Raw genomic sequence first — 26151 nt, 5'->3', positions numbered from 1 at the left:
GGTGCTAAGGCACTCAACTACCTCCCAAAGGGAAGCACCTATCATGCCCTAAGCAACAAATATCAAGGCTTAAAGAAAATGCAACCACATAAGCCAACAAGTCCAACTTGGTGCCACAGTCCTCTCAGCCCAGCACTGAAGAAATAGGCAAGAAGATCACATGTCCTAGGTCAGCCTGGGATACATGGCAAGACCCTGAAGGGAAAAACACAGACGAAAAAGCAGCATTGGAAAGACAGAGGCAGGGGAGAATCTCTGTGAATTCCAGGCTACCTAGGAATACCCAGTGAGACACTATCTCAAAAAACGAGGCAGGCATCAGGCACCTAGCTTCTAGAATAATGGTGTTGCTAAAGCTACAACACTAGAAGACAAAGTTTAAAGGGTAATAAAGTTTTTCTCCTGCTTTGTATATTGCTGGGGGGGGGGGAACGAAAACCAAAATAGTCAAGCAAACCTTTTTAGGTCTGAGAAGAACCACCAGTCACTAGTGTAGGTAAGAAATGCCCCACAGCACAATGAATGCCACACAGCACTCTCCATGAAAGAGTCAAGTGAGAAATGGGGACTAGATGTGCACAGTCAGTCATAAGACACAAAACCACAAAACCCAAATATTCTTCCTAAGTAACAATCATCAATAGTGTTTCACCTTTGTTTCTGGGTTGTTACTGATGAGAAACTGCAATTAGCTAAACATTTTTGATGGCTACAATTAAGTCCAGGTATATGAGAAACAGACCACACCCCCATGAAAGGCTTATAAAACACTGTATGGTAGTACTAAAATTTTACCCTGAAGCTACAAATAATCTCCCAACTACATTTCAAATTTAAATCCTCAATGTTCCTCTTGCCCCGAGGCGCTGTTCTGTACTGCAGTGTGCTTGAACCTGCCTAATGAGAGCAACACCACAAAGTACAGTGTCTCAGCTCGGCAGTCACTGATACCACTTTGTACTTCAGAGAGTACAGCAGTCATGTGGCAGTGAGACAAGGGTGCCATTACCGAGTGTCATCATAATGTGCCCCAGCCATCACCATGGTGGAAGAACCTGCCTGAGAGGTCAGTCATTTGAGGATTTGGTTCTGTCCTGGGATGTTTTCCACATGTGAGCACTTGCTTCATGTTTAGATGGGAGCGCTCACATACCGGCTTAGCAAGTACCTCTTCAAGTGTAGATCTGCCCCTCTTTGGTTCCTCCGCCCCCTGTGTCCTCTTGGATAATGGAACCACACCACCTGCACCTGGGTGTTTATATTTCAGAAATACAAAAGCAATTGCTTTTGGTTTTGGCAAAAAGCTTTATAGTTGTGCTTTTGTCCTTTCTCTTCTGCTGGTGGTCTTTTTCTACAAGAGTACATGCTCTCTGGCCAAGTCAAGCTACACCACCAATCCCAATTAGTCCGTCACCTTGTCTGCGGCTTTAAATGCAGCAATAAGAATTTTCCCAATGAGAAATCAAGGGTTTTTTTCTGCATCTGAGAATCACATCTGAAGAACAACCCATTATTTATTACTTCTTACGAATAAACTTCTATGGCCTATGACTTACTATATGACAAGTAGCAACTGGAAGCTGCATCCCTTTGAAGTGACAGTTTGTCTTTTACTCTACTCTACCTCACACCTAGAAGATATGCTGTGGGCATTCAGCGTGCATTTACTGACACAGAATATGTGAAGTGCATAGGAAGGCAACTGTGAGAGTCTGTCAGACCAAGCTTTAGCAAATTCAGCAATCTTACAAATATTCCCCAAGCCTGGAGTTATTCTGCAATCTACCACCTAAAACAGTGAAGTAAGTGAAAATAGAAACTTTGAAAGATGTTTTCCCTTTGAGCACACATGAGCAGATCTTTTCCTGACACAAAATCAAAATGCTGCCAGAGCTCATATTCTCAAAAAGCTCCTTGTAGCACTAATTACTTTGTTATTTCCAGCCATCGTGTGAAAGGTGAGGGCTTCACTTGCTGTCTTCTACTGACTATTAACAGTCAACAAGACCTATTAGAGAAAGCCTGGGAGGAGTGAGCTGAACCAAGTACTCCACAAAGAGGGAGCAACATACTTGGGAATCCAACTTTGTACAGTACAGAGACTGGCAGCCACTGTGGTAGAATGTAGCTGCTGCCTCAGTAGCTGTGGTCATTTGAACGAAAATGATTCCCATAGGGCCATAGGGAGTGACACTATTAGGAGATATGGCCTTGCTGGAGGAAGTGTGCCACTGGGAGGTGAACTTTGAGGTCTCAAATGCTCAAACCAGGCTCAGTGTCTCACTCTCTTCCTGCTGGCTGCTGATCCAAATACAGAACTCTCAGCTACCTCTCCAACTCCATATCTGCCTGTGTGCAGCCATGCTTCCTGCTATCATGACAATGGACTAACCTCGCAACTGTAAGCCAGCCCCAATTAAATGCTTTCCTTTGTAAGAGTTGCCATGGTCATGGTGCCTCTTCACAGCAGTAGAAATCCTAACTAAGACAGAAGTCTAAATTAAAATGTCAAGGAGCAGGGCAGAGGAGCTCCTACAGTTTCAAGATGCATGCAAATCTGTATAAATCTCACATAGAAACCCAATATGCACATCTCACATAAAATACTCACAAATACATATTTATCAACAGAAAAACTTTACTCATCCCAGGGTCGCCACACAGCCTGTGCACAGGTGTGAGGACTATGTTTTATTTATACGAACAGACTGAAGCTTCATGTAATGCTTTCTCATCTTCAAACACACACTGCAGTCACCATAACAGATGTGGCAACATTAAGTCAGCTTCAAAGACATTCTTGAAAGAAATTCCAACAACTTTCATGAATGTTTTATAGTTTATTTTTTAATATTGATGTAATTCATGTTACTCCTGCTGCCAAGAGCAGTAATGAATGTTGGGGGTGCTGCTAGTGTCTTTGATAAGACACCTATAACATTACAACAACCCAAATAATATACAAAAATGAGGAAATAGTATATCTCCAAAGGTGACACTTTGACAGAAACCCGGCTGTTTCAGATGGCCTATCATTTAACACTTCCTGGCTAGGTCAGAATTCCTGCTGCTCCTTGGACAACAGCCAGGGTAATCTTCTTATAGCCACTGACAAGTCTTCCAAGACCAAGAAAGCAACATCATCTGTTTCAAATGCAGAGACGGATGGTCCAAGTTCAGCAGATTTCAGGACTTCAAAGGACTTACAGCTGCCAACAAACAACTACACAGGTAGCCAGGGCAGGCTTGGCTTTGCAAAAATATTTACTCATATTTGCACTTCAACCACAAAGCTAATAGTCCCAAGCATATCTCCAGAGGTCTGGGGTGGGGCATCGCAGTGTGTACTCCACAGCAGGCAGAGGGACATCCAGAAACGTAACCATTTGTCTAGTTGACTTGATAGTTAGAGAGAACCTAACAAAATGTGAGACTTTAGAGCTTGGTTTTGGTAACTCTTTCCTAACCAGGTCAGTATGCTACCATCAATGAGGTCAGAAGAAGAGAAAATATCACTTAAAAGGAGGAAGCAAAACACAAGTATACCTGACCACACTTGGGCAATGGGTGCATTGGAGTGGCTAAGCACCTGCAATCACCATCCAGGGAGCATGGGAAAAGTTATGTGTCCACCCGTGTGCAGGAAATTAGGCTTCTATAGACTACATACTGACATGCTCCTCTCCCTTTAACAGTATTAGGCTTCTACTGCAAGTGGGAAAAAAAAAAATCAACGCAATAAACACTTTTCACACATCTTTGTTTTGGTCTGAGCAGAGAATGACACAGACATCCCCTTATTCTCAGCATCTTTCCCTAATACTGAGCCTAAATTGTCCCTTGAGTCTCCTTCCTAAAAGGGAATCTAACTGTTCCTCTGTTGTCTATAAGTTAGTCAAGACATTACCTCCTGAGCTAAAAGTGACCACACACAGAAAAGAAATAAAGTGGGAAACTAGGCATGGTGGTATAAGCCTACAACCCCAGCACTTGGGAAGATGAGGCAGGAGGTCCAACCCTTAAAAAATAAAATAATAATAATAATAATAATAATAATAATAATAATAATAATAATAATAAAATCAGGAGTATGAGAAAGAGCTGTAGAGCAGAAACTGAAGAAGTCTGGAGAGCCATCATAGCCGTGCTCCCCATCCTCAGTAACCACTGAGGCTACTGGCCTGGGCCTCAATGGACCTGTAGTTCTCTTCAGCTGACCCAATGTGACAACAGTCTGCCAGATGCTAGTAAAATCCCCCTAGCACAGATGACTCCCAGGCCCTCCTCAGCACAAAACCAAGGTGCCACTTGACTCTCCTTACCTGAAGCAGAACATAGATACCTCCCTAGTTTCAGGCCCAGCACACAGCTCTAAGCTAGCACACGGGACACTAGGAAACAAGCACTGCCTTGTGGAGAACCACCATGTTCCCAGAGAGTGGACCTCAGCACCAACCCAACCCACACTCAGCAAGGACTGACTGGGCTCCCCACCAAGCCCTGGCTGTGCAGAGATCTAACAGTGGGTACTGAGGACAGGCCTGTGGTAGAGCTGTACCATGTTCATTTCCTTGGGCTTTTCACATTCTGGATGGCACAGAATCATGCCACTAATTGGTCACCTTCCTCCAACATGCATCTTAGGGTTTCCTCAGAAATCCCACTATTCCTGTTCTACTTCCCACCCCTCCCTTGAAAATTATACACTTCATGATGCAATTGTATGATTGAAACACTAAGATTTAGACCTGGTCAGTATCCTTGAAGGAACAGGCGAACATCCTCAGCAGACATCCTCACAACAGCCTACGCTTCCTGCACGGTTCAGTGATGCTGCCATGGCCTCACTCGAATGGAACAAGGAGAAGATGTGCCTCTCTGTGTGTTCACAGGTTCCCAAAAAAGCATCAAATGAAGGAACATCTAGCTTCTGGGGAAGGGAAATCAGTCAGACCAAGCTGAACTACAGCCATATACAGTGATTACTCAAACTCTTCAGTCACAGAGAGGACTTTGTACAAACTCATGAGCAGACTTGTTGGGGAATTGTTTAAAAGTTGACAGCTGAAGGAAATAGGGATGGTGAGGTGGAGATGTGACAGAGAGAATCTCGCTCGAGTGGCAGAGCTCAGAGCTCTGAGGGAAGATAATGAAGGGGGAGGGAGGTGCTCTGGGCTGGAACAAGGCTGCTTAATTTTAGAGAGAACAAAGTATGCTCCAAGTGTGGGGGCAGAACTACTGAAACAGAAAAGCCACATTTCATAAGTGTCGGTATGAAACAGTGCTGTCCCTTCCTACAACCATGGCCCAGCAAAGATGAATCCCAGTAGCTTCCAGCCCCCATGGTCAGTAATGACTTCCTCAGTTCCTCAGAGACTGGTAATCATCACCTGAGAGAACTGGGCTCCTTACCTTCCTTGTGTAGACAAATTCTCCTTTGGAACAAACAGCTCCTGCAATGAATTCTGGGAGCAGTAAGCCTAGCCTGAATGGCCTAGCCATGGCCAAGAGCTACCAGTCTTTGAAGAAAGAGGAAGGCACCTAGATTGTCCTAGCTTTACAGGAAAATGTAGGGAGACACTCCGCCTCTGACCAGGCTGCCCCACAGGACCCTGAGAAAGCCACAGTATGTCCACAGCCTCTGGCCGATGAGGCAGATTCTGCCACCTCTGACTCTGATGACAGGCAAATGCAACTTCAGGGTAAAAATCAAACTCCTGAAAGAGACAGGGCATGGTGCATGAACACTAACTAGTCTGGGAGGATGCTCATAAGCTTAGCCCCAGTAACACAAGACATGAGCTCACAGAACAATCCACACCTTGTCTCTATTAATTAGTTTAATATTAAAGTGACAACCTTGTAAAAAAAAATGGGTATGACTGCATGGTTCTAATGAGGATTAAGTGAGGATAAACACACCAGGTGCTGGTAAAATTGAGAAAAACAGTTCAAAGAACTATCAGAGAACCCCACTGTTCACTTCTTGGGAAGGATCTGCAAACACAAGAACATGAAAATAAAAGCAATTAATGTATGTAAGGTAGCACTGTCACCAAAAGACTCTCCCCTCAGAGCAACCTGGGGTGATAGGAATGGTTAGTGTTCACAAGTGTACCGAGAGGTGGACACAGAGCCAAGCTGAATGAACCAAATTTTGCTGTTCAGGATGCAAGAAGCTCCCTGACTTTCCATGGAAATATCCACGAATCTACAGCAACAAACAGCTGTTCAAATGACTGACACCAAGACAGCTTCATGGGTCAGTAGAATGCCTACGTTGCTAATGTTCTCAAAGCTCACAGCAGATCCAATCATACCTATCTATTTATTCCACAATGTCCTTGATGCCACTGAATCTGCTTGCTCAGACTCACATCAAGATCTTCCACCATCGGTTCTTCCCAAGCTGCTCATTAGCATGAGGGCACTGAGCTGCCACATAAGCACACAGCACACATTTCCATGCCCTGCCCACTTAGAAACCTAATTTCCCCTTAAGTATGAGATGGCCACACTCCCCCCTAGGGGAGAGTAGACTACAGGACAGAAATACTGGTCTGAAAGGGAGGGAGAAAAAAAAAACAGAATGCATCGAGAGAGTGCATAGCGAACAGCAGAGCTAGAAACAAAGATACTTTCACTGTCTGGGCAGGAATAAAGTTGCAGTAAATGTATGTGCTCTACAACCCAAAGCCCTGTGAACAAGGCACAGAGAAAACACCAGGGGGCAGTATGGCCATCTGTAACCTAAAAAAGAAATTTGGTTTCTAAGAATTTAACCATCCCATAAAGACAAGCTTCAGAAGAGGGATGAACCAGCCAGGCACCACAGCCCATGCCTTTAATCACAGCACTGGGACCCTGATGCAGGAGGACTGCCACCTGTTTCAAGACAGTCTGAACTACATAGTCTTAAAACCCTGACTTAAAAACAAAACAAAATGATGAGAATGAATAAAATAAGGGCCAGAAGAGAGACAGTGAGACAAGGCACCAATTATGGAGATACCCTGTGCTCATCAGATATGAATTCCCTGATTATAATCTGTGATGGGGGTTCAATCAAATATTTGAAGAGGATAGCCTAGAAACAGACCTCTCACACAGAAAAAAAAAATGTTTTACGGTATGCAAATTGGAGGTTAAAGAAAAAATAAGGAGATATTTTGTGTTTTGTTTTTTAAAGTCTCATGTATCCCAGGGTAGCCTTATATGTAGCCAAGAATAACTTTAAGCTATAAGAACCAGATTGTTAACAGACTAACTATAAGATGCATTATTTGTTCTCTACATGGGGCTCTTTTTGGCCTCTCCCACTCAGTATTTCATTTTTGACTTTAGGATAAAGTATCTCTCAGTCTACAGCACAATCCACTCAATATTTTCTTGAAATGACTAACCTAAATTCCAGGAAATATTATAATACATAATACACTGTCTATAAAGAGCTTAAACATGGTTATTGCAGATGCAATTATCAATGCTCAAGTTTTTGTACTAATTAAATCGTGGCACTGTGAATGAAATCAAGGGACAAATGCAGTAAAAGAAAGTGTGGGCTTCAGAGGATGGAGGCTTAAGTACTATCTCTTTTCACAAAGCTGGTAGAAGTCTCTAGCTCTGCCCACTGTCTCTTGAATACAAAAAGGACCAATCTGATGAGACTCAAGGGGTTTGCTTCCCCTTCCCGTTCTTCTTTCAGAACTAGCCAGGTATTTCAAATGCTTCCTCATAACAATAATTAAACATCTGGTAATAGGCACTCACACGTGCCAGTGGTGCTTGCTGGGACTGTCCTTTTCATTAATTATGTGCATGCTGACTGAGAACTAAAAGGACCTGAGTTATGAATCAACGCAAGGCTGCAGGACTAGTCCCCACAACTATCTGTAGGAAGCCTTGTTAGCAAGCTCAGACCTGGGAACAGATGCTGCAGGAAACCTGCAAAAGTTCCCAGCAAAGACACACATGCAAGTTGGGGGGGGAGGGGGGGAGACAGGCTGTGAGAAGTGACATTTACAGAATGCTCAACCCTGTGCCTGAAGAGTGTGGTGGCCAAGCTGTCACCTTTCTTCTATTTCACTCCAGATGAAATCATGTTCAGGTACAAACTTTGACTCTAACCTTTGCACACAGTGCCCAGGTCTGGCAGAGGCTTGGCAGAAACACAAATAAAATGCCACATTAAAAAGTGAACACTTTCAAAGACCATTTCATGCTTCCCTAAGTTTCAAGGTGAAAGAGAGAGAGAGAGGAAAGTAGGAATTCAAAGATGCTTGTGGGAGTCTGGGGTTTATTTGGTGATAAAAGAATCTTTGTCAAAAATAAAAAGCCACTTTGTGTCCTTAAATTAACTGATACCTATTTATTCCAGTTGCCCCAAACCATGAGGTTTTGCTAATTAACACATGACTGCTACCTATTTTTTTCCACCTTCATTTAACTTTCCTGGAGATCAAAAAACAAAATAAAAAAGCCAGCCAATTCCACTTTTTAAGAAGACTGTCGAGATTTTATAGCCTTTGGTACAAAGGCATAAAAACAAGTGCCACTATTCATTAAAGCCCAGAAATGTGTCACATTACAATATTACTCAGAGTTTCTCAAAGTCATCCCCAGTCTAATTTACTCAATTCTGAATAGCAATTGATGTACATGTACAGTGATGATCCAACAGGGAAAACAGACCCCAACACAGAAACCCTAAGGTGGTCAGTGCCCTGTGGAAGAACCAAGCCTAGGGTGAGAAGCACACTGAGAGAGGGAAGCTGAGCCATCCAAACCCCAGAGTCAGCTGGAAGACTCAGCCCTCAAGGGTGGGGTACATGTTGGGCTGTGCATGGACTGCTTAGCAAAGGGACTTGGTGGGAGAGGCCAGGACAGACAGTCTAGTGACCAAAAGCTGGTGTTAGTCCTCCAAAGGCCAAGGGAAGCTGCCAAGAAAAGTAAAAAGAAAACAGATGAGAATTGGAAAAAAAGGGATACTTCCTGGCCATCAAACAGCAGAAAGACCAAGGCCCAGCCCTGTCTGTCCTGCCATCCGGCCTCATCTAGAACCCTCTAATTTAGGAGCACATAGCAAATGAGACCACAAAATGCTCAACCACAAAGTGATCTTCATCTTGCTTCATGGTTGCGGAACCTTGAACATCTGTAAAATGAAGAAGATATCAGAAGTGATTCAGGCAGAGGTAGATGAGCGCCGAGAGGGTCAAAATGTGATGACTGGGTCAGTCACTACTAGTGTTAAATTTAAAATAGATACGAGTCATACTTGTTGGTTTTATGTCAATTTGACACAAACTAGAGTCATCAAAGGAAGGACCCTCAATTGAGAAAATACCGCCATAAAGATCCAGCTGCAAGGCATTTTCTTAATTAGTGATTGATAGGGAAGGGACCCCCCCCCATGGTGGGTGGGTACCGTCCTTGGGCTTGTGGTCCTGGATTCTATAAGAAAGCAGGCTGAGCACGCTATGGAGAGCAAACCAGTAAGCAGCCCCTCTCCATGGTCTCTATCTACATCAGCTTCTGTCTCCAGGTTCCTGCCCTACTTGAGTTCCTGTCCTAACTTTAATGATGAACAGTTAATAAGAAAGAATAAGCCAAATAAACCCTTTCCTCTCTAACTTGCTTTTTGGTCAAGATGTTTCATTTCAGCAACAGAAACCCCAAGACAGATGTTTCTAAGTATTTGTTAATTTCTACAGCTGGACTGGTTAGAATTTACCCACAAATCCCACTTGTTCATAAATTTAGTGCAATAGAAGGATGCAGGCAGCACTGGCTCAGCAGATGCTGAGAAGCTGATACCCAAAACCGACAGACCCCACCCAGCAAGGAACGCAGGGCTTGTGCCAGGAGAAGCTTCACTACAGGCACAGCTGAATCCAGAGCACCTGGTTCCAAGCTGCTTCCACTGAAAAATGAGCATCTGCACAGTTCTAGGGTTCCTTCTAGCCTTTAAAATTGTTACCATGACCATGAACCTTTTTTTTTTTTTTTTTTTTTTGCTTTTATGGTATAATTCTGCAGGACTGCATAAAAGAGGAGTCATTCAGTGAATCCCTATGCATTCCTTTATAAACACGAAACTGAATGTTTATAAATATTTTGCCAATATTGACCAGGTAGTGGCTAGAGAAGGAAGTGTGGCTATGCTACAGGCATGAGCAGCCAGGTCAATAACTGTCTGCAGCATGAGCCGAGATGCTGAAGAGTTAATACTAAAATCAAGACATCATAGTTTCTGGAAAGTGGAGGTGTTTGTTTTGGAGACAAGGTCTCACCTATTCCATGCTGGCCTCAAACCCACCATGTAGTAGAGAATGACCTTGAATTGCTGGTTTCAAGTCCTAGAATTACAGGCCTGCACCACCACACCCAATTAATGTGATGCTGGGGACTGAGTCCAGGATTTTGTGTATGCTACGCCAGGAAATCGTAGTTCAAAAGAATGAAATTACATTATTAGTTCTTTTCCTTCACTTTTTATACCCCATTTCAGCCGATTCACAGTTTCCTGGTAAAAACGACCCCCACCTAGAACTAGGTCACTCTAATGAGGGTTAAAAACTGGGGATTTCTCAAGAAGGAAAGCTTAGTTTTAGACCAAAGAGTATCTGCCATAAAGTAATCAGAGGGAAGCAAGTATTTCACATCTGTTTGGGGCAGTGGCTTAAACTGTCTGAGTACTGTTGATAAATGTACATTTTTACCTAATTGCCTGTGGGAAAGCCAAAATTAAATATTTAAAAGATTAGATGTTACCCTTGAAAAACTATACAAATTTAGAAACCACATTAACTGAAGTTGCTAAGGAAGCAAAAATTCCAAGTACAACACATTAGTATGTAGATAATTAGTTTCATATTATCTTAATATTTACACAACAAAACAATAGTGTTGCAAGACTCATCAAGAACACATTTCTCTTGTAGGTCAGGTAGACATCAGCTGGCAGTACCACCTTTTCTTCTAGGACCAGGAGGTAATTTTGCCAGAGAAGAAAAGCCACACTTACATGGTTGATTTAAGAGTCTAAGTCATTTCTTTTACAAATGAAAAGGGCAGATAAAATTACTGTCACTTTATAAAACAAGAAAACATACTTGCATATATTCTTGGCAAGTAGCTTCCTAATAGGACATTTAGCCATCGAATATACGCTCTAGTGTTCTATGACACATAGTGCAGTACTTTGCAGGTCTATTCATCTTCATTTTTCATCAACTACAAGTGGCAGTATCCACAGTGGAGATAAAGACTTATAAAAATATAACTGTGGGAGTTAGAGATGGCTCTGCTGATAAGCATTGGCTGCTCTTTTAAAGGAGCAGGCTTCAGTTCTCAGCATCCAGCAACTAGCAGTCATCCCTAACTCCAGTTCCAGGTTCTGACATCCTCTTCTGGTTTCTGAGGGCACTGCACACAAGGTACACAGATATATATGCACATGGGCAGGTGTGCGCACATGTGTGCACGTGCATGTACAAATACACACAGAGACACAATAATTAAATCTTTAAAAATAATATCATTATGGTACAAAGCTATACCAACTTACTATAAGTCTATTCCATATCGCTTTTAAGTTACAGGGACAATCATAAGACAACACACTTGGGTATGCTGTCTTCATAGAGTCTATATATACTTATATATAAGAACAAAATCCCAAACCTCTATTGTGTTGGGACAAAGGGGTTTGAAAGTTAAATAAGGGAGCTAGAGAGATGGCTTAGTGGTTAAGAACACTAGATGCTCTTCCGGAGTTTGGTTCCTAGCACCCACATGGTGACTTACAACAATCCTAACCACCAGTTCCCTCTCCGGACCTCCACAGGTACCAAAAAACAAATTACATACATACAAGCAAGCCAAACACTCATACACATAAAATAAACAAATATAAAAATTTAAAAAACTACTTTCAGATTTTGCTGAGAACTTTGACCAGACATTCTATAAAATAAACCCACCCCATCTTCACCTAGGACACTGTTCCCACATGTGATGTTAGTCTCTCCTGGGGTTGTCAAGTTAGCCAAGTCCACTTCTGCTAGGATACAGGGACCTCACTATGCAGCCCAGGCTGGCTTTGGGCACTCATCAGAACGCTAGGACTACAGACTGGTACCACCAGAAGCTGTCTTTTTCCATTTAATTCATGATCTCAATGTTCTTGACAAACCTGAGGGAGCACTATGCTTTTATAACCACACCTCCTTTTCCCTGGAATGTATACAAAACAAATTCCAACCTTAGCATTCTATAAGCCACATGCTGGCTCCTGGCAAGAAACTATGCTCTGGAGAGGGGTGCCTTTCTCTTTCGCCAGGGTTCTGTACTGTCAGAAACAAAATACCCCATGTCTTCACAAAGGTGTTTCCTGTCAACCAATGTCCTCATGCAACCTTCCAAAAGCCACATCTCATATTTATGATGAAAATTAACACCATCTTGCTAACAGCTCAGAATTTAATCGTTTGCAAGTGTGTTTTACAAGAGCAGGACAATGCCACCATTACCTCTGGGATGAGCAATGAGAAGGCTTGGGGCAGGGAGTTAGAAGTGCACAGTACAGTTTAATTAACAAACCGGATTATGACAGGACTGGAGGCTGGCAGCAGCTGCCACAAAGCAACGATGGACTCCTTTCCAGACTACTGTACTGAAACCAAAACACTCGGGTGTCAAATACCAGCCCACAGACCTGCACCTCAGGGTCAAGCAGTTTCACTTCCTGTTAGCCAGAGGAGAAAACCTCGGCCAATGGAATTACCAATGATGCTTTGAGGCTAAGCCTTGATTTCCTCATTACTGTTACATTCCATGTACTCTGTGTAGAAGGCTTAATTATTTAAATAAATAAATAGCAGGTTTTATGATTCATCAAGTTACACTGATCCACTCAAAATATTATCAGTAGAAATAAATCAGGAATGCTAAAAATATTTAACTGCAAAACATCTGCTATTGCGATTTCTGCTAACTTTACAAAATCATTGTTTGTTCATAAAATATTTATAAACATTTTATATGTGAATAATTTATTTATAAAATAATTAGAAGGCTGAGGCTGTAACTCAGTTGGTAGTGCTTGTCTAGCATACAAGAAGCTACATAAAATGGGAGTGGTGGCCCACACCCACAACCCCAGAACTTGGGAGGTGTAGGCAGAAGGATTAGAAGTTGAAGGCCATCCTCAATTTCCATAGAGTTTCAGGTCAATCTGGGTTACATGAGATCATTTCTCAAAAAGTAAAATAAATAGGATTCAGAACATCTCCTGACTCGATTCCAGCATACAGATGGCCTCTGTGACAGTAAAGGAAATAGGGGAGGAAGGAGAAAAGGGAAAATACCCAAGACTGAGCAGAAGGCAGGCAGCACTGGCTTGGTGGATACTGAGAAGCTGAGCCCAAAATAGACAGACACCACCCAACAAGGAACCAGGGACCAGAGAAGCTTCACTACACAGCTGAATGAAGAGCAAGCTCATCTTGCTTGAACAGTCTCAATGTACAGAATGGCATACAAACAGTTAAAACAAAAATGTCAAGAAAGCACAGCCCCACCTACTTCGTATTATTTTCATTCAATACTTTGAAAGAAGGAATGAACTATATTACAACTCTATGAAATACGGCTTCTATGAAAGTGAACACACTGACTTACTTTATTCCAGCATTTTGCTGCTTGTAAAAGTTACCTAATCCTTTTTTGCAGGATGTTTTGGTGACATAAATATATCCCTTAAAGTCATGTTTGGGAGATTACACATGAGAAACTGGAATCCTCTTGTATCATGACAAGTGTTATTTGTAAGACACAACTTTGACACTTGGTTAAGAAACGAATAGATATACAATCACACACATCCATACAGAAACCGGGAGCACAGAAAACATCAGTAAGACTTTGAAGACAGCAGTGTTAAAATTAACTCAGAAGCTTTTTTCCAAGAATGTTAAGGAATAAACACAGAGAAGAACAAGAGGTTTTTTTTTTTTTTTTTTTGAATTCTTAAGGAAGTTCAAAGGGGTCAGAGAGTTCTGTACCAACCTGTCTTTTGCTGACTCTTGAAGTGGCTCTTTTGAGGTTCAAAGACCCTGACAGCCGCAGGGCCTTCACTGAGTCCTTCCTGGAGGCACCAGAGAAGGAGAAATACTTCCCTGTACGTTTCTGGCTGGCTTGGACTGCCATTTCTAGCCATCAGGTAGGGGGTGAAAAGCCAAGATGTCCCAGAATGCAAATTTAAGTACAGAACAAAATTATGCCCCAGAGTCCTCAAACTCCAAACATCCAGTCTACTATTTCCCTGGTGATCAGAAAGGAACACCAGCCTGAAACAGGGGGAGGAGAGGCTCCAGCTGCTCCACACAATATCAATCCTCCCTGGAAGTTGGCCGAGAATACACAGAGCGCCGTGGATCTCAGATCTTCGAGGGACAGCCCCCAAAGCACCAAATTAAAACACCCTTCACCAGTTAAACAGGCTTGGTAGTTTGTCAAGACTAAAAGTGGGTGTAGCAACACACCCTGGCATTGGCTGAGTAAATCCATCAGAGTCAAGGAAGTCTCTAGCTTGCCGGCCACAAGACAGCAGGGGCTCTTCATATCCCAACACAGCTCCCTCCTTGCTGCAGGGCCTCTTCGTAGGACCACTGGACTTAAGTTCTGAGAACCTTCTCCTCCCCCAGTGAATGAGAAATGGATAGTGAGACGTTCAAGTGTACACATTATATGAAGAGAAAGGCAGAATTAAGAATACACAATTACCATGCACTCTGACTCTAGGACACCCTTCCTCAGACCTGGCAAGGGAAGGAAGGCTCCGTTTGTGTTCTCTCCAAGAAGGTCATGCAAGGGAGATATGAGGGCTGAGGGGAGAGTTCTTACCTAGTTATGCCACACCTAAGGGACATTCTTGGGGTTCCCAGAAGGAGAAGGGGAAGCAGGTAGAAATGAGAAACTGGAGATGTCTTTATAAAGCAATGAATTCTATGAAGATTTATAACAAAAATGTGATTATACCAACATAAAAAAAAGAACTATATAAAACTTAAGGGCTGATAGATGGCTCAGTAGTTAAGAGCACTTGTTGCTGTTGCAGAAGAATGGAGTTGAGTTCTAACACCCATATGATGGCTCACAACAACCCTTAACTGCAGTTTCAAGGAATCTGACTCCCTCTTCTGACCCCTTGAACACCAGACATGCATGTAATGCACTTACATGCAGAAAAGAAAAACTGTCACATAAAATAAGTCTAAAAGTTAAAAAAGAAAATATAAAACTTGAGTTTTTAGGGGTGACAGCTCAATGGATAAAGCATTTGGTATATAAGCACAAGGATCTGAGTTCAAATCCCCAGAATTCATATAAAGGCAGGTCTGCAATTCCAGCACTTGTATGGTGAGATGGGAGCAGAGTCAGAATATCCCCAGAGCTCACAGACCAGCCAGCCTGGTGTATACAAACATGAGTACTGTCTCTAACAAGGTGAAAGTGAGGGCTGGCCCCAGGGGTTGTCCTCTTGACCTATACACATGTACCACGACATGCACTCATCTGCTCAGCATAAACAAATCATACAAACACACTAATTAATTAATTTTAAACTCAAAGCTTTAGGACAGTGCATTTGAGGTACAAAAGATGGCTTGGCAGGTAAAGGCATTTGCCTCCAAGCCAAAGACCTGAGTTCAATCCCTGGGACCCATATGGTAGAGAGAAACAACTCCTTTGTTCTCCTCAGACCTCCACACATGGGCCAATAACATGATCCTTTTTAGTGATTCAGGTTATTTCCAGAAAACAAGCATGAAGGAAAAACTAACAATTACCTACTTATATTTTTGTCTGGTTTTTTTTGGAAGGATGAGCTACTTGGGGACGGATGAGTAGGGGAAGTTAACAGCATTTAACAGCATTTAACAGCATGATCCTTGGTTCTCAAATACTAAAAATATCAACTTGGAATTTCAGTTCCTTTTCTCTTCCAAAAGAATATATACATTGATGGGTGTGTGTGTGTGTGTGTGTGTGTGTGTGTGTGTGTGTGTGTGTAAAACTGTCAAAATCTAAAGATGTATGAATCTCTATGTTTTGTCCTGCAACTACAGATGAATTCCATTGCCAGCCCAGGCCTCATGAAACTGATAGAAAAGTAAAAATAGGCAAAGGAAACTGAAGCTAATCACCTATATAAAACATATGCCCAGAACAGCCTGGTTAATGTTTGCTTTTAAACCCTTAGGAGCTGGTGTGAAAGGAATGACACCAGCGATAGCAATGTTAGAGACCAACTGCCAAGAGTGCCTGCAGTCAACCCTTCCCAGGACCAACCACCATCTAAAACCATTATATCATCCTTAGGCTTAATCATTACCCCCACTTGCAGATAGTAAAGCTAAGTAGCCTGCCCAGGCTTATACTGCAAAGCCACGGGGGAGGGAAAGAAGGACTGTGTGCTTAAAGGCAGACCATGTGGCTCCAGGCACCACAATACAAGATGGCCCTGGTATATGAAGCAACACAGGAGAAGCCCGAACATCAGCTCTTACAGTGACTAATACAGATGGAAGAGCGACTAACTCCACTCTTCCTGCCTAACTCGGTAGCCTGGGACAGCATTCTATAGAGTTTTCTGTGAGAATGCTGGGGACTGGCTTACACCAACCAGAGTGTGTCCACTCACAAAGGCCCCACTTGCTTCTGAAAGGCCTGTGCCCTCCCCATCTCTCAGCAGGAGACATAGCCCCTTCCAACCCAACTTTTCCCTTTCACACTCCTTGCCACCCCTGCCTCTGCCAGACACTTGAACTGCTGTACCCAACCCAGGATGTCGAATATATTTAAATGCTAGGGCATATCACTTTGATTTAATTAGGCGGCCATTTAGTTTCCCATTGATGACTAGGTTAAATAAATGTTTCCTTCTTCAGAGGCTCACTAAAATAAGTCCATTTGGAGGAAATTAATCAAAACAGCTAGTTAGTGAATTCTACTTACATATAAAGTATTTCAACTTTACATTATCAAACTGTTTAATCATCCCTTCCCCCATGCTAAGTCATACAAAAGCTGAAAACACAAATGAAGTTTCTATCCAAAGCTATATTCAGATATGCCTAATGCTTTCTTCATACTGGAATTAAGAAGTAGAATTATCAAGAAAAACATTAACACTTTGTGTTGAAGGTTCAAACTTTTTCCAGTAATTATTTCTACTGAAGTCAAACCATATTCAGGCTAGAGAGATGGTTCAGCAATTGCAAGCACTGGCTGGTCTTGTAGAGGGCTTGGTTACCAGCACCCAGAATGACACCTGATGCCAACAAGCATAGACTCTGCCACTCATTCTCCACACCTATGGGAACAGAGGCATCTGTTTCTCAAGTACAAATCTGATTCCCTGAAGTCCCCTCCATTTTCAGTAATCACTCTAAAGCAAACAAAATAAATGCTGCATTGGATCCCATAGATCATCAACCAATCTCTAGACTTGTGCAGTTCATGAACCCCTTTAATGAAAGGAAGGCCAGTCAGATCCCCTTGAGGAGGGACCTTGTGACAATACCAAAGAGTTTTGATGTTAGCCTTTCGCCCATCCTTCTTTGGAGGGACCCATGGCCTTATACTAAGGGCATCTGTACCTTGGGGGAAAAGAAATACTCAGACTGCCTGGAGCCTATTAAACACTGGTACTAGGAGACACCAGAAAGCATTGTGGCCCACTTAGAGACTTGTGGAGGTCAGGTGATCAAAGGAGCTTTGACTAAGTCACAGTGGGTCCCAAACTCACCCTACAGCTATTTCCCCAGTTTTACAGTATAAAATTGGGATGGTTATATTTAGAAGTTGATGCATTTCCCACAGTGGTTCCCTGACCTGCAGAAAGGTCAAATGGAAGACAACAGAGTTGTCTCTACCAGAGAAATATTGAGCCAAAATAGTATCACCTCTCTGGAAGAATTACAGAAATTAATGCCAACCTCAAAAACTTGAATGACAGGACGGGTAGAGATCCCTACCACATCTTCCTTAGACTCTCCTATCTGGCCTGTGCAAAAGACAGATAGATCATGGGGAATGACAGCAGACTGTTGAAAACCTAACCAAGCAGTGACTACAACTGAGGGAACTGAACCACATAGGTGTATTTACTTGAGCAGATCTCCTGGAACTTGGTACACAGCCTTGATCTAGCAAATGCCTTTTTCTTAATAGCAATTGATTGGAACCACCAAAAGCAATTTTCGTTCATCTGGCAAGGCCAGTAGTATATCTTTACAGTTTTACCTCAAGAGTATACATTAACTCCCAAACCCTGTGTCTTAACTTAGTTTGAAGGGTCTTGTTGCTGCTGTTATTGTTTAATTTTATTTTTCATTTTGTGTGTATGAGTATTTCCATGCATGTATGTATGTATGTATGTATGTATGTATGTATGTATGTATGTATGTATGTGGACAAGGAGGCCAGAAGAGGACACTGGGTCCCCTGAAACTGAAGTTACAGATGGTTGTGAGTTAATATGTCGGCGCTGGGAATTGAATCCAGATCCTCTAGAGGAGAAGCCAGTGCTCTTAACCACTGAGCCATCTGTCCAGTTCCAGTTTGAAAGGATCTTGATCTTCTGTCTATCTCATAAAATATCATGCTGGTCCACTATATTGATGACAGTATGCTGACTAGACCAAGTGAGGAAGAGGTAGCAACCACTCTGAACTTGTTTGTAATGCAAATGTGCCTCACAGGATGGGGAAAAAAATCTAACAAAAACCTAAGGGCTTTCTACCCCAGTGAAATCTCTAGGAGTTCAGGGATGAAGGGAATGCAGAGATATTCCTAACGTGAAGGACATTAGGATCCTCCCAACACCAAGAGAGTAGAGGAACTTTAGTGGCCTATCTGGATTCTGAAAGTAGCAAATTCCTCACGTGGGTGTGTTACTCTGGCCCATATAACAAGTGACTCAGAAACCTGCTGGCTTTGAGGAAGGCCCACAGCATCAACAAGTCCAATCTGCTGTGCAGGCTGCTGCACCATTTAGGCCCTATAATCTAGTAGATCCAATGGTACTTGAGGTGGCAGTGACCGATAGGGATGCTGTTTGGAGACTTAGCAAGCTCCTCTAGATAAATTACAGTGGGCTTTTATAACAATCCCTTCAGCTTTTATACCAAGGTTCTAACACAATATGCAGCCAGGTATTCTCATTTGAGAGGCAAATCTTGACCTATTAGTCCTTAGTGGAAATGGGATGTTTGACAATGAGCCACCAAGTTACTATGCAACCAGAACTGCCCATCATGAATTAGGTGTGATTTCATACATCAAGTCATAAAGACAGATATACAGAGCAGCAATTCATCAAATGAACCAGTACGTGTAAGTGACCATGCCCAAAAAAGGTTGTGAGGGTACAAGGAAAGAAAAGTTGCCCATATGCCTCTGTTTCCTATTCCTGCTACAATGTTCCAAGCATGCACCCATAGCCTCATGGAGTATGTCATGACAATGATTGATTGGCTAAGGAAGAGAAAACTAGGGTCTGATTTTGCACAGCTCTGTAGCATTGTTTATGGACAGCAGCAGAGAACTCTAGCCCTTTGCTGGGATGACCCTGAAGGACACTGGTGAAGAGAAACCCTCACAGTAGGCAGAATACCAGGCAGAACATATGATAACACATTTTGCAAGATATATAATTAAAGGCTGATTTGTGGGCTGTCGCCAATTGCCTAACAGAATGGTCAGTGACCTGTGCAGAGCATGACTGGTGAGAAAAGACATTTGTGGAAGAAGTATATGGACAGAACTGCCCAAATGGACAAAAGGTGCAAAGATACATATGTCCCATGTGACTGACAATCAAAAAGGTAACATCAGCTGAGTTCAATAACAAGCAGATAGGATCAGCTATTCTGTAGGCAGTCAACTTCTTTCCACAATCATTCCTGCCATTGCTCAATGCACCCATGAACAAATAAACCATCATGGTGGAGATGGAGGTTATGTGTGGGCTCAACAACATGGACTTCTACTTACCAAACCTGGTCTGGCTAGGGCTGCTGCTGAATGCCAGATCTGCCAGCAGCAGACACCAAAACAGATCCCCCAATATGGCACCATTCTGGAGGGCGCCCAGTTAGCAAGTTGGTGGCAGATTGACTACACTGGACCACTTCCATCACTGAAAGGATAGTGCATTGTCCTTTCAGGAATAGATACTTATTCTGGTCATGGATATGCCTTTCCTGTACATAATGCCTCTGTCAAAGATACCATCCATGGACTTAAAGAATGCTTGATCCACTGACATGGTATTCCACACAGTATTGCTTCTGACCCAGAAACTTATAAGTGTGGCGGTGTCCCATGGTAATGAAATTCACTGGTCTTACCATGTTCTTCACTATCCTGAAGCAGATGACTTGATAGAACAGTGGAATAGCCCTTTAAAGTTACAATTTTAGCAGTAATTAGGTGTCAGTAGACTGGAGGGCAGAGACAGGGTTTTCCAAAGGGGTTGTGTGCTTTGAATCAGTGACTAAATTATGGTACTTTTTCAACTATAGTAAAGATTCACTAGTATAAGAATCAGGGGGTAGAAATGGGAATGGTTCCACTAATTATCACCCCTATTGGTCCACTTAAAAAAAAAAAGTTTCCTGTTCCAGTGACATTTTATGCTTTAATGGTCTAGGTATTTTGTTTTCAAAGGTGGAGTATTTCTGCCTGGAGACACAACAAACTGAAGCTCAGACCTCCCGTTGGCAACTTTGGGCTTCTGATGCCCTAAACCAAGAGGCTAAGGAAGGAATAACAGTGTGAGAATGGTTGATTGATCCAGACTACTAGGGGGAAATTGGATTGCTTCTCCACAATGGAGTTAAGAAAGATTATGTCTGAAGTGCAGGGGATCCTTCAGGGCATCTCTCAGTACTACCATGTCCTGTGATTAAAGTCAATAGGAAACTCCAACAGCCTAATCCAGGCAGGATGACAGAGGGCACAGACCCTTCAGGAATGAAGGTATGCGTCACTCCTCCAGGAAAAGAGCCAACACCTGCTGAGGTGCTTGCTGAGGGTGGAGGAAATATAGAATGAGTAGTAAAGGAAGGCGGTTATAATTACCAGCTAAAGGTCATATGGCAAGTGGCAGAAAAGAGAACTGTAACTGCCATGTTTCTCTCCTATGTATTCTGTTTAAAAAAATCAAAAGGGTATGTGCAATTATGCACATAAACTAAGCAGATTTTGTGTTTTCTGTCCTTTGTTTCTTTACCATGCAATGTAATATGAGTAGAGATATTATTAGTAGTTAAGTGTTGTACATCTGTATTATCATATTAAGTTATGAGACACTAAAAGACTCAGTTTCCTCAAGGACTTTGACACCTACTTAAAACACATAGCACATTTGTGGTTGTATGCAAGATGGTTATATTATTGCAAGTGGAATTCTGATTTAGTTTATTATTGCTACTTTATTTTCATTTGGAAATTAAGCATGGCATAAGGAGATGTGATGGGTGTCAAGCTGACAGGGAGTAGAATTTGATGGCTAATCCAGGGTGCCAACTTGACTGGATCAACTAAATAACAAGCCACTGGACACTCCGGTTAGGGATTTTCTTAATGAGGTTATCTGAAGCAGAAAGTCTTGCCCTGAATGTGGGCCTCACCTTCCGGTGACAGCCCAGATGAAAGAAGGAAGCTTTGCTTCTGTCGGGCTTGCCTTGCTGTTGGTGTTTATCTGTCCTTTTGCTATAACACTAAAACCATCTTCTACAGGTTTCCAGTGCAGATTGAAGACAAGCAACTCTTCAGCAGGTCACTAGATCTTCAGTGCCAAAATGGGAACTACTGAAACACCCAGCACTGTGAACTGAACAACTACTGGCTTTCTCTAGTGTGAGAAAGCCACTGCTTACACACACACACACACACACACACACACACACACACACACACACACACACATACAACTCCTTTAGGGAACCCTAACAGATATAGACCATGGTCCCAGAACTTATGATCCTAAGAAACAGAAGTGTAAGGATGAATTTCTCTAGTGGGTTAGTAGTACCTGAAGCTGGCTCTCCAACTCTATGAAACCTACAGTTACTAAAGAATCATGTAGAGCAGTAAAAGTCTTTGATGAGAACTAATTTAAAGAATAATGCAAAATAAATGCATTTGTTACCCCAGATCTACCTCTAAAGAAGAGCAAACAATTTAGTGACTATACATAAAAGCTTTGAGCATAAGGAAAACAGTGGTGCTAGTTGGCTGCTTCTAGCATCTTTGGATAAAGGAAAAGTATGAGCTCAGAGATGAAATGAACGGGATGCAGATTCACACAAACAGTCTCAAGGCACCTGAGTATGTTCTAGAATCGTCTCTCCAGTAGCCTGAGAGCACAAGTCACTGAAAACCAAATCCACCTCCTCATTATACAATTGGCTGCTTTCTAAGGAAATTAAGACCCAGCTTCAAAGGATGTTGGTAGATGAAGTGGGGGCACTAATTCAAACAGTGGGGTGCTGTAACACAGATGGGGACATGTGAGGACTCTAGTGAGACTGAGGAAATGGAACCCTCAGGTTCTAAAGGATTTTTTGTCCCTGAGGAAATAGTCTCCCCACCCTTGGACAGGATGTACCCCCATCTCACTCACTGAAGTAATGTCCTCTCTGGTCTTGCCTGAGGGAATCAGACAGTGTCTCAGGCACTCCAGAGTCATCTCAAACTTGGTAAATAGCCAAGGATGATTTTTTTTAATAGAATTTTAACAAATACTGAACATTTTACAATGTTCTTAAAATTTTTAAGTTCAGGTTAAAAAACAAATGTTTAAATTTGGTATAAACAAGGATGATCTTGAACATCTGTAATTACAGATGTGCACCACCTTGTCTAGTTTAAGGGGTGCTGGAGATGAAACCAAGAAGTCTGAGCAAGCTACGCAAGCATTCTCCTAAGCTACATCCTCAGCCCTGAATTATAAATAGTTTTCTAGTTATGACTCTTAATGAGTCCTTAGACCTATGAAGTCAGCAAAGAAAACACTGATTTGAAAGCTATTTCTCACTTAGGAATATTATATCCTTTAGCATTGTACTTAGAAATTTATTTCAGGAATCATGACATGAAACTACACACAACAATTATACTTACTAAAACTTCAAACTTTTTTCTATCACTAAAGAATCTATGGATTTAGCATTAGAATCTGATTTATAGAAGATTACAAAGTCAAAAATACAATTTACTAATCATATGATTTAGATATGTAAAAAGCCTTTAATGATCAGATCCAGTGTGCCTTGTTCTTGGTTCTCTGTCATCACACAGTTAAGAGTACATGGTTTCCACTTGATGACGAATGACAAATTGTCCCTAAGGTCTAAGCACCAACTATCTCAACCTAGTGGACTTTGACTACACTCTACCCAGTTACTATAGAGCACACAATATGGACAGTAGAAAGAGAGAATAAGAAAAATACAATACAGCAGTTGATTTCTAGCACTGTGGTTGGGAAAATACCAGGAATTCTTCAGGTCCCAAAAGTCACTGTCAGCTTCAGAACTGAACCAACAACAAACTAACCACAGCTTTAGGACCCTGCTCAATGCTCAAAGGAAATCATATGAGAGTGAACCTGGCTAAATGAGAACCCCAAATGGGAGAAATGGCACCCAAGAAAGCCATCACCAAACTGCAAACAGGCCTAAAAGATCTGAATTTTTTTTTTTTTTTTGACACAATATGTTCCTGGCTCATGGTAAAAGACAAACCCAGCCGTGTCAAGGGCTGGTAAGCTGGGCCTCCTCGGACTTCTCAATATTTGTACCTAAAATGTTTGTTCTTCTTGAGATTTCAAGAAATGACATAGGGATTTTTATCCATTTCAGAGCAGGCATGATACCAATTACCAGAAACATGGGCTTGAGCAAGAGTCAGTAGCTATGCTCACCAGCTCAGTCCAGCAATAACATGGACAGAGAGTGGGAAAGAACATCAGTCACGGTGAATGTCCCAACAACCTTGTGGCCCAGCCTCTAGCCTCCTAAAGTGGCCTGACTGGTTTAATGTCCTGTGCAAACACTGGAGTGTGATGAGGACACAGGGCTATCTGCAGCTACCTCAGCACAGCTGTGGTGATACAACTCCCTCTGTGGCTGAGAGGCCTTATGCAATTTCAGTTCAAGCCAAACACAACAGGAGGTGTGGGCAAGAAGCTCTTAAAGCCCAGCCACTCTCATCATCTCACTACAGTAAAAAAAATCTGCTGACTTCCAGATGTGGAGCCCAACTCCCAATCACACATTTTTACCATGCTAGAAGCTACTTTCCTCCCCATTCACTCCACACAGTCAGCAACCATAAACTGGCATGGGCTGCTATGGTTGTGATGCTGAAGTACCAAACTACCTTCAAGCTAGTAGTGAAGAAACACAGACCAAAGGCAACAGGAGGGCAGTTTGTGAGAGGAAAGCACACACATCACAAACAGAAATGTTTGGAGCATGCACACCCCCCTTGTGATAAGACAGTGGCTCAAGTAGACCAGTCATCACACTGGACCATCTCTGAGCCAACATTGGGACCAGAACTAGAAGACACCACTCATCCTACAAGATCAGAAACAAGATCTTCATGATAGACCTGTGCTGCCAAGGGAGAGCTTATGTTTGGCAAAAATAAGGAGGAGATGGCAAAGAATACTTTGCTCCATTTCCACTGTAAAAGCTGCCATGTAAAATTCTTTTTTTTTTAAGATTTTATTTACTTGTTTATTATGTATACAGCATTCTGCTTCCATGTATATCTGCACACCAGAAGAGGACACCAGATCTCATAACGGATGGTTGTGAACCACCATGTGGTTGCTGGGAATTGAACTCAGGACCTTGGAAGAGCAGTCAGTGCTCTTAACCTCTAAGGCATCTCTCCAGACCCCGCCATGTAAAATTCTTAAAAGTAAGTATTAAATCTCCAGTATCTGGAGAAGCATTACAGTCTGGCCTCAGGGCAGTGAGGTTCTTAAATCTGCTGTGACTCAGATTAAAAGGAAGTGGGTAGCCCGTGTGGTTTTTCATCTACATTTCCAGCACAGAAGGGAAGGGCTCCTCCCCACCACTCGCCTCTCATCCTGGAAAACTGCCTTTAGAACAGATTGCCCCAGCCATGAACTCACTCTGTCTTTGTCATCAGCAACATCACAGAGGATGTCATCCAGGTCTAGAATCCCTCCGTCTCCATGCTCCAAGCGATGCACCTGTATCCAGTAGCTTGGATCCTGAACAAAAGAGCAGAAATGTCAAATACGTTAGCACCACCAAAAGGGAATCCAACAATTTAACTCTAATAACATCCTGACCATTAAAGGGACTATCAATAATATTACAACCAACTGAAACTTCAGGTAGAGCTTAGCGCATGGTAGAGTCAGTTTTGCTCTTCCTCTGTGTCTAGGTCACTCACATATACTCTTCCCTTTGGCTCCATGTCAATATTGTGGCAGGAAAACTCATGGCCTCAGAGACACTGATTTCTCTAAAGTAGGACAGACTTTCCATTGTCTGACATACAAACTATGCAAGACCCCAGCAAAGCAACCTATAGAAACACGTTACTAAGCAGTGCACATTCTGCATTTGAAATCTGCAGTTAGCATACTGCATACACTGGAGAGTCAATGTACTCCTCTCAAACAGGCCTGAACAAATGGACAGAGTGGCTGACAAGCCAGCACATAGACCAAGAAGGCTGTGTTGTGAGCCTATGCTCAAAAAGATCAAAAGTGACCCACATTTACCTGTGCATAATGAACTATTTAAAGCAATCCATCAAAATATGTGGGTCCTGTTGCTCAAGAGTGGACTTAGAAAGAAAGGAAAAAAATATCTCACTTAAAACTTTTAAATATTAACCAGGAGGTTGTGGCACTGGCCTTTAATCCCAGCACTCAGGTGACAGAGGCAGGTGGATCTCTGTGAGTTCAAGGCCAGACTGATCTACCAAGCAAGTTCCTGGACAATCACAGCTACACAGAGAAACCCTACCTCAAACAAACAAGTAAATAAATGTTCCTATATGGTATATTTAAACACACACACACAC

At 42.3% G+C, this 26151-nt stretch overlaps 1 protein-coding gene across 18 annotated transcripts in view; it reads right to left on the bottom strand.

Annotated features, from left to right (window-relative positions):
* Window positions 1–26151, bottom strand: part of Pard3 (par-3 family cell polarity regulator) — a 543701-nt gene that overhangs the window by 420199 nt on the left and 97351 nt on the right. For all 18 annotated transcript variants that reach the window (XM_027404768.2, XM_027404778.2, XM_027404773.2 and 15 more), the window contains exon 2: window positions 25226–25327. In XM_027404768.2, the coding sequence (XP_027260569.1) occupies window positions 25226–25327 (102 nt within the window). The remainder of the gene's footprint in view (window positions 1–25225; window positions 25328–26151) is intronic.

This window comes from Cricetulus griseus, chromosome 3, assembly GCF_003668045.3.
Source record: "Cricetulus griseus strain 17A/GY chromosome 3, alternate assembly CriGri-PICRH-1.0, whole genome shotgun sequence".
NCBI lineage: Eukaryota > Metazoa > Chordata > Mammalia > Rodentia > Cricetidae > Cricetulus > Cricetulus griseus.
This window is presented reverse-complemented; position numbering and strand designations above follow the sequence as displayed.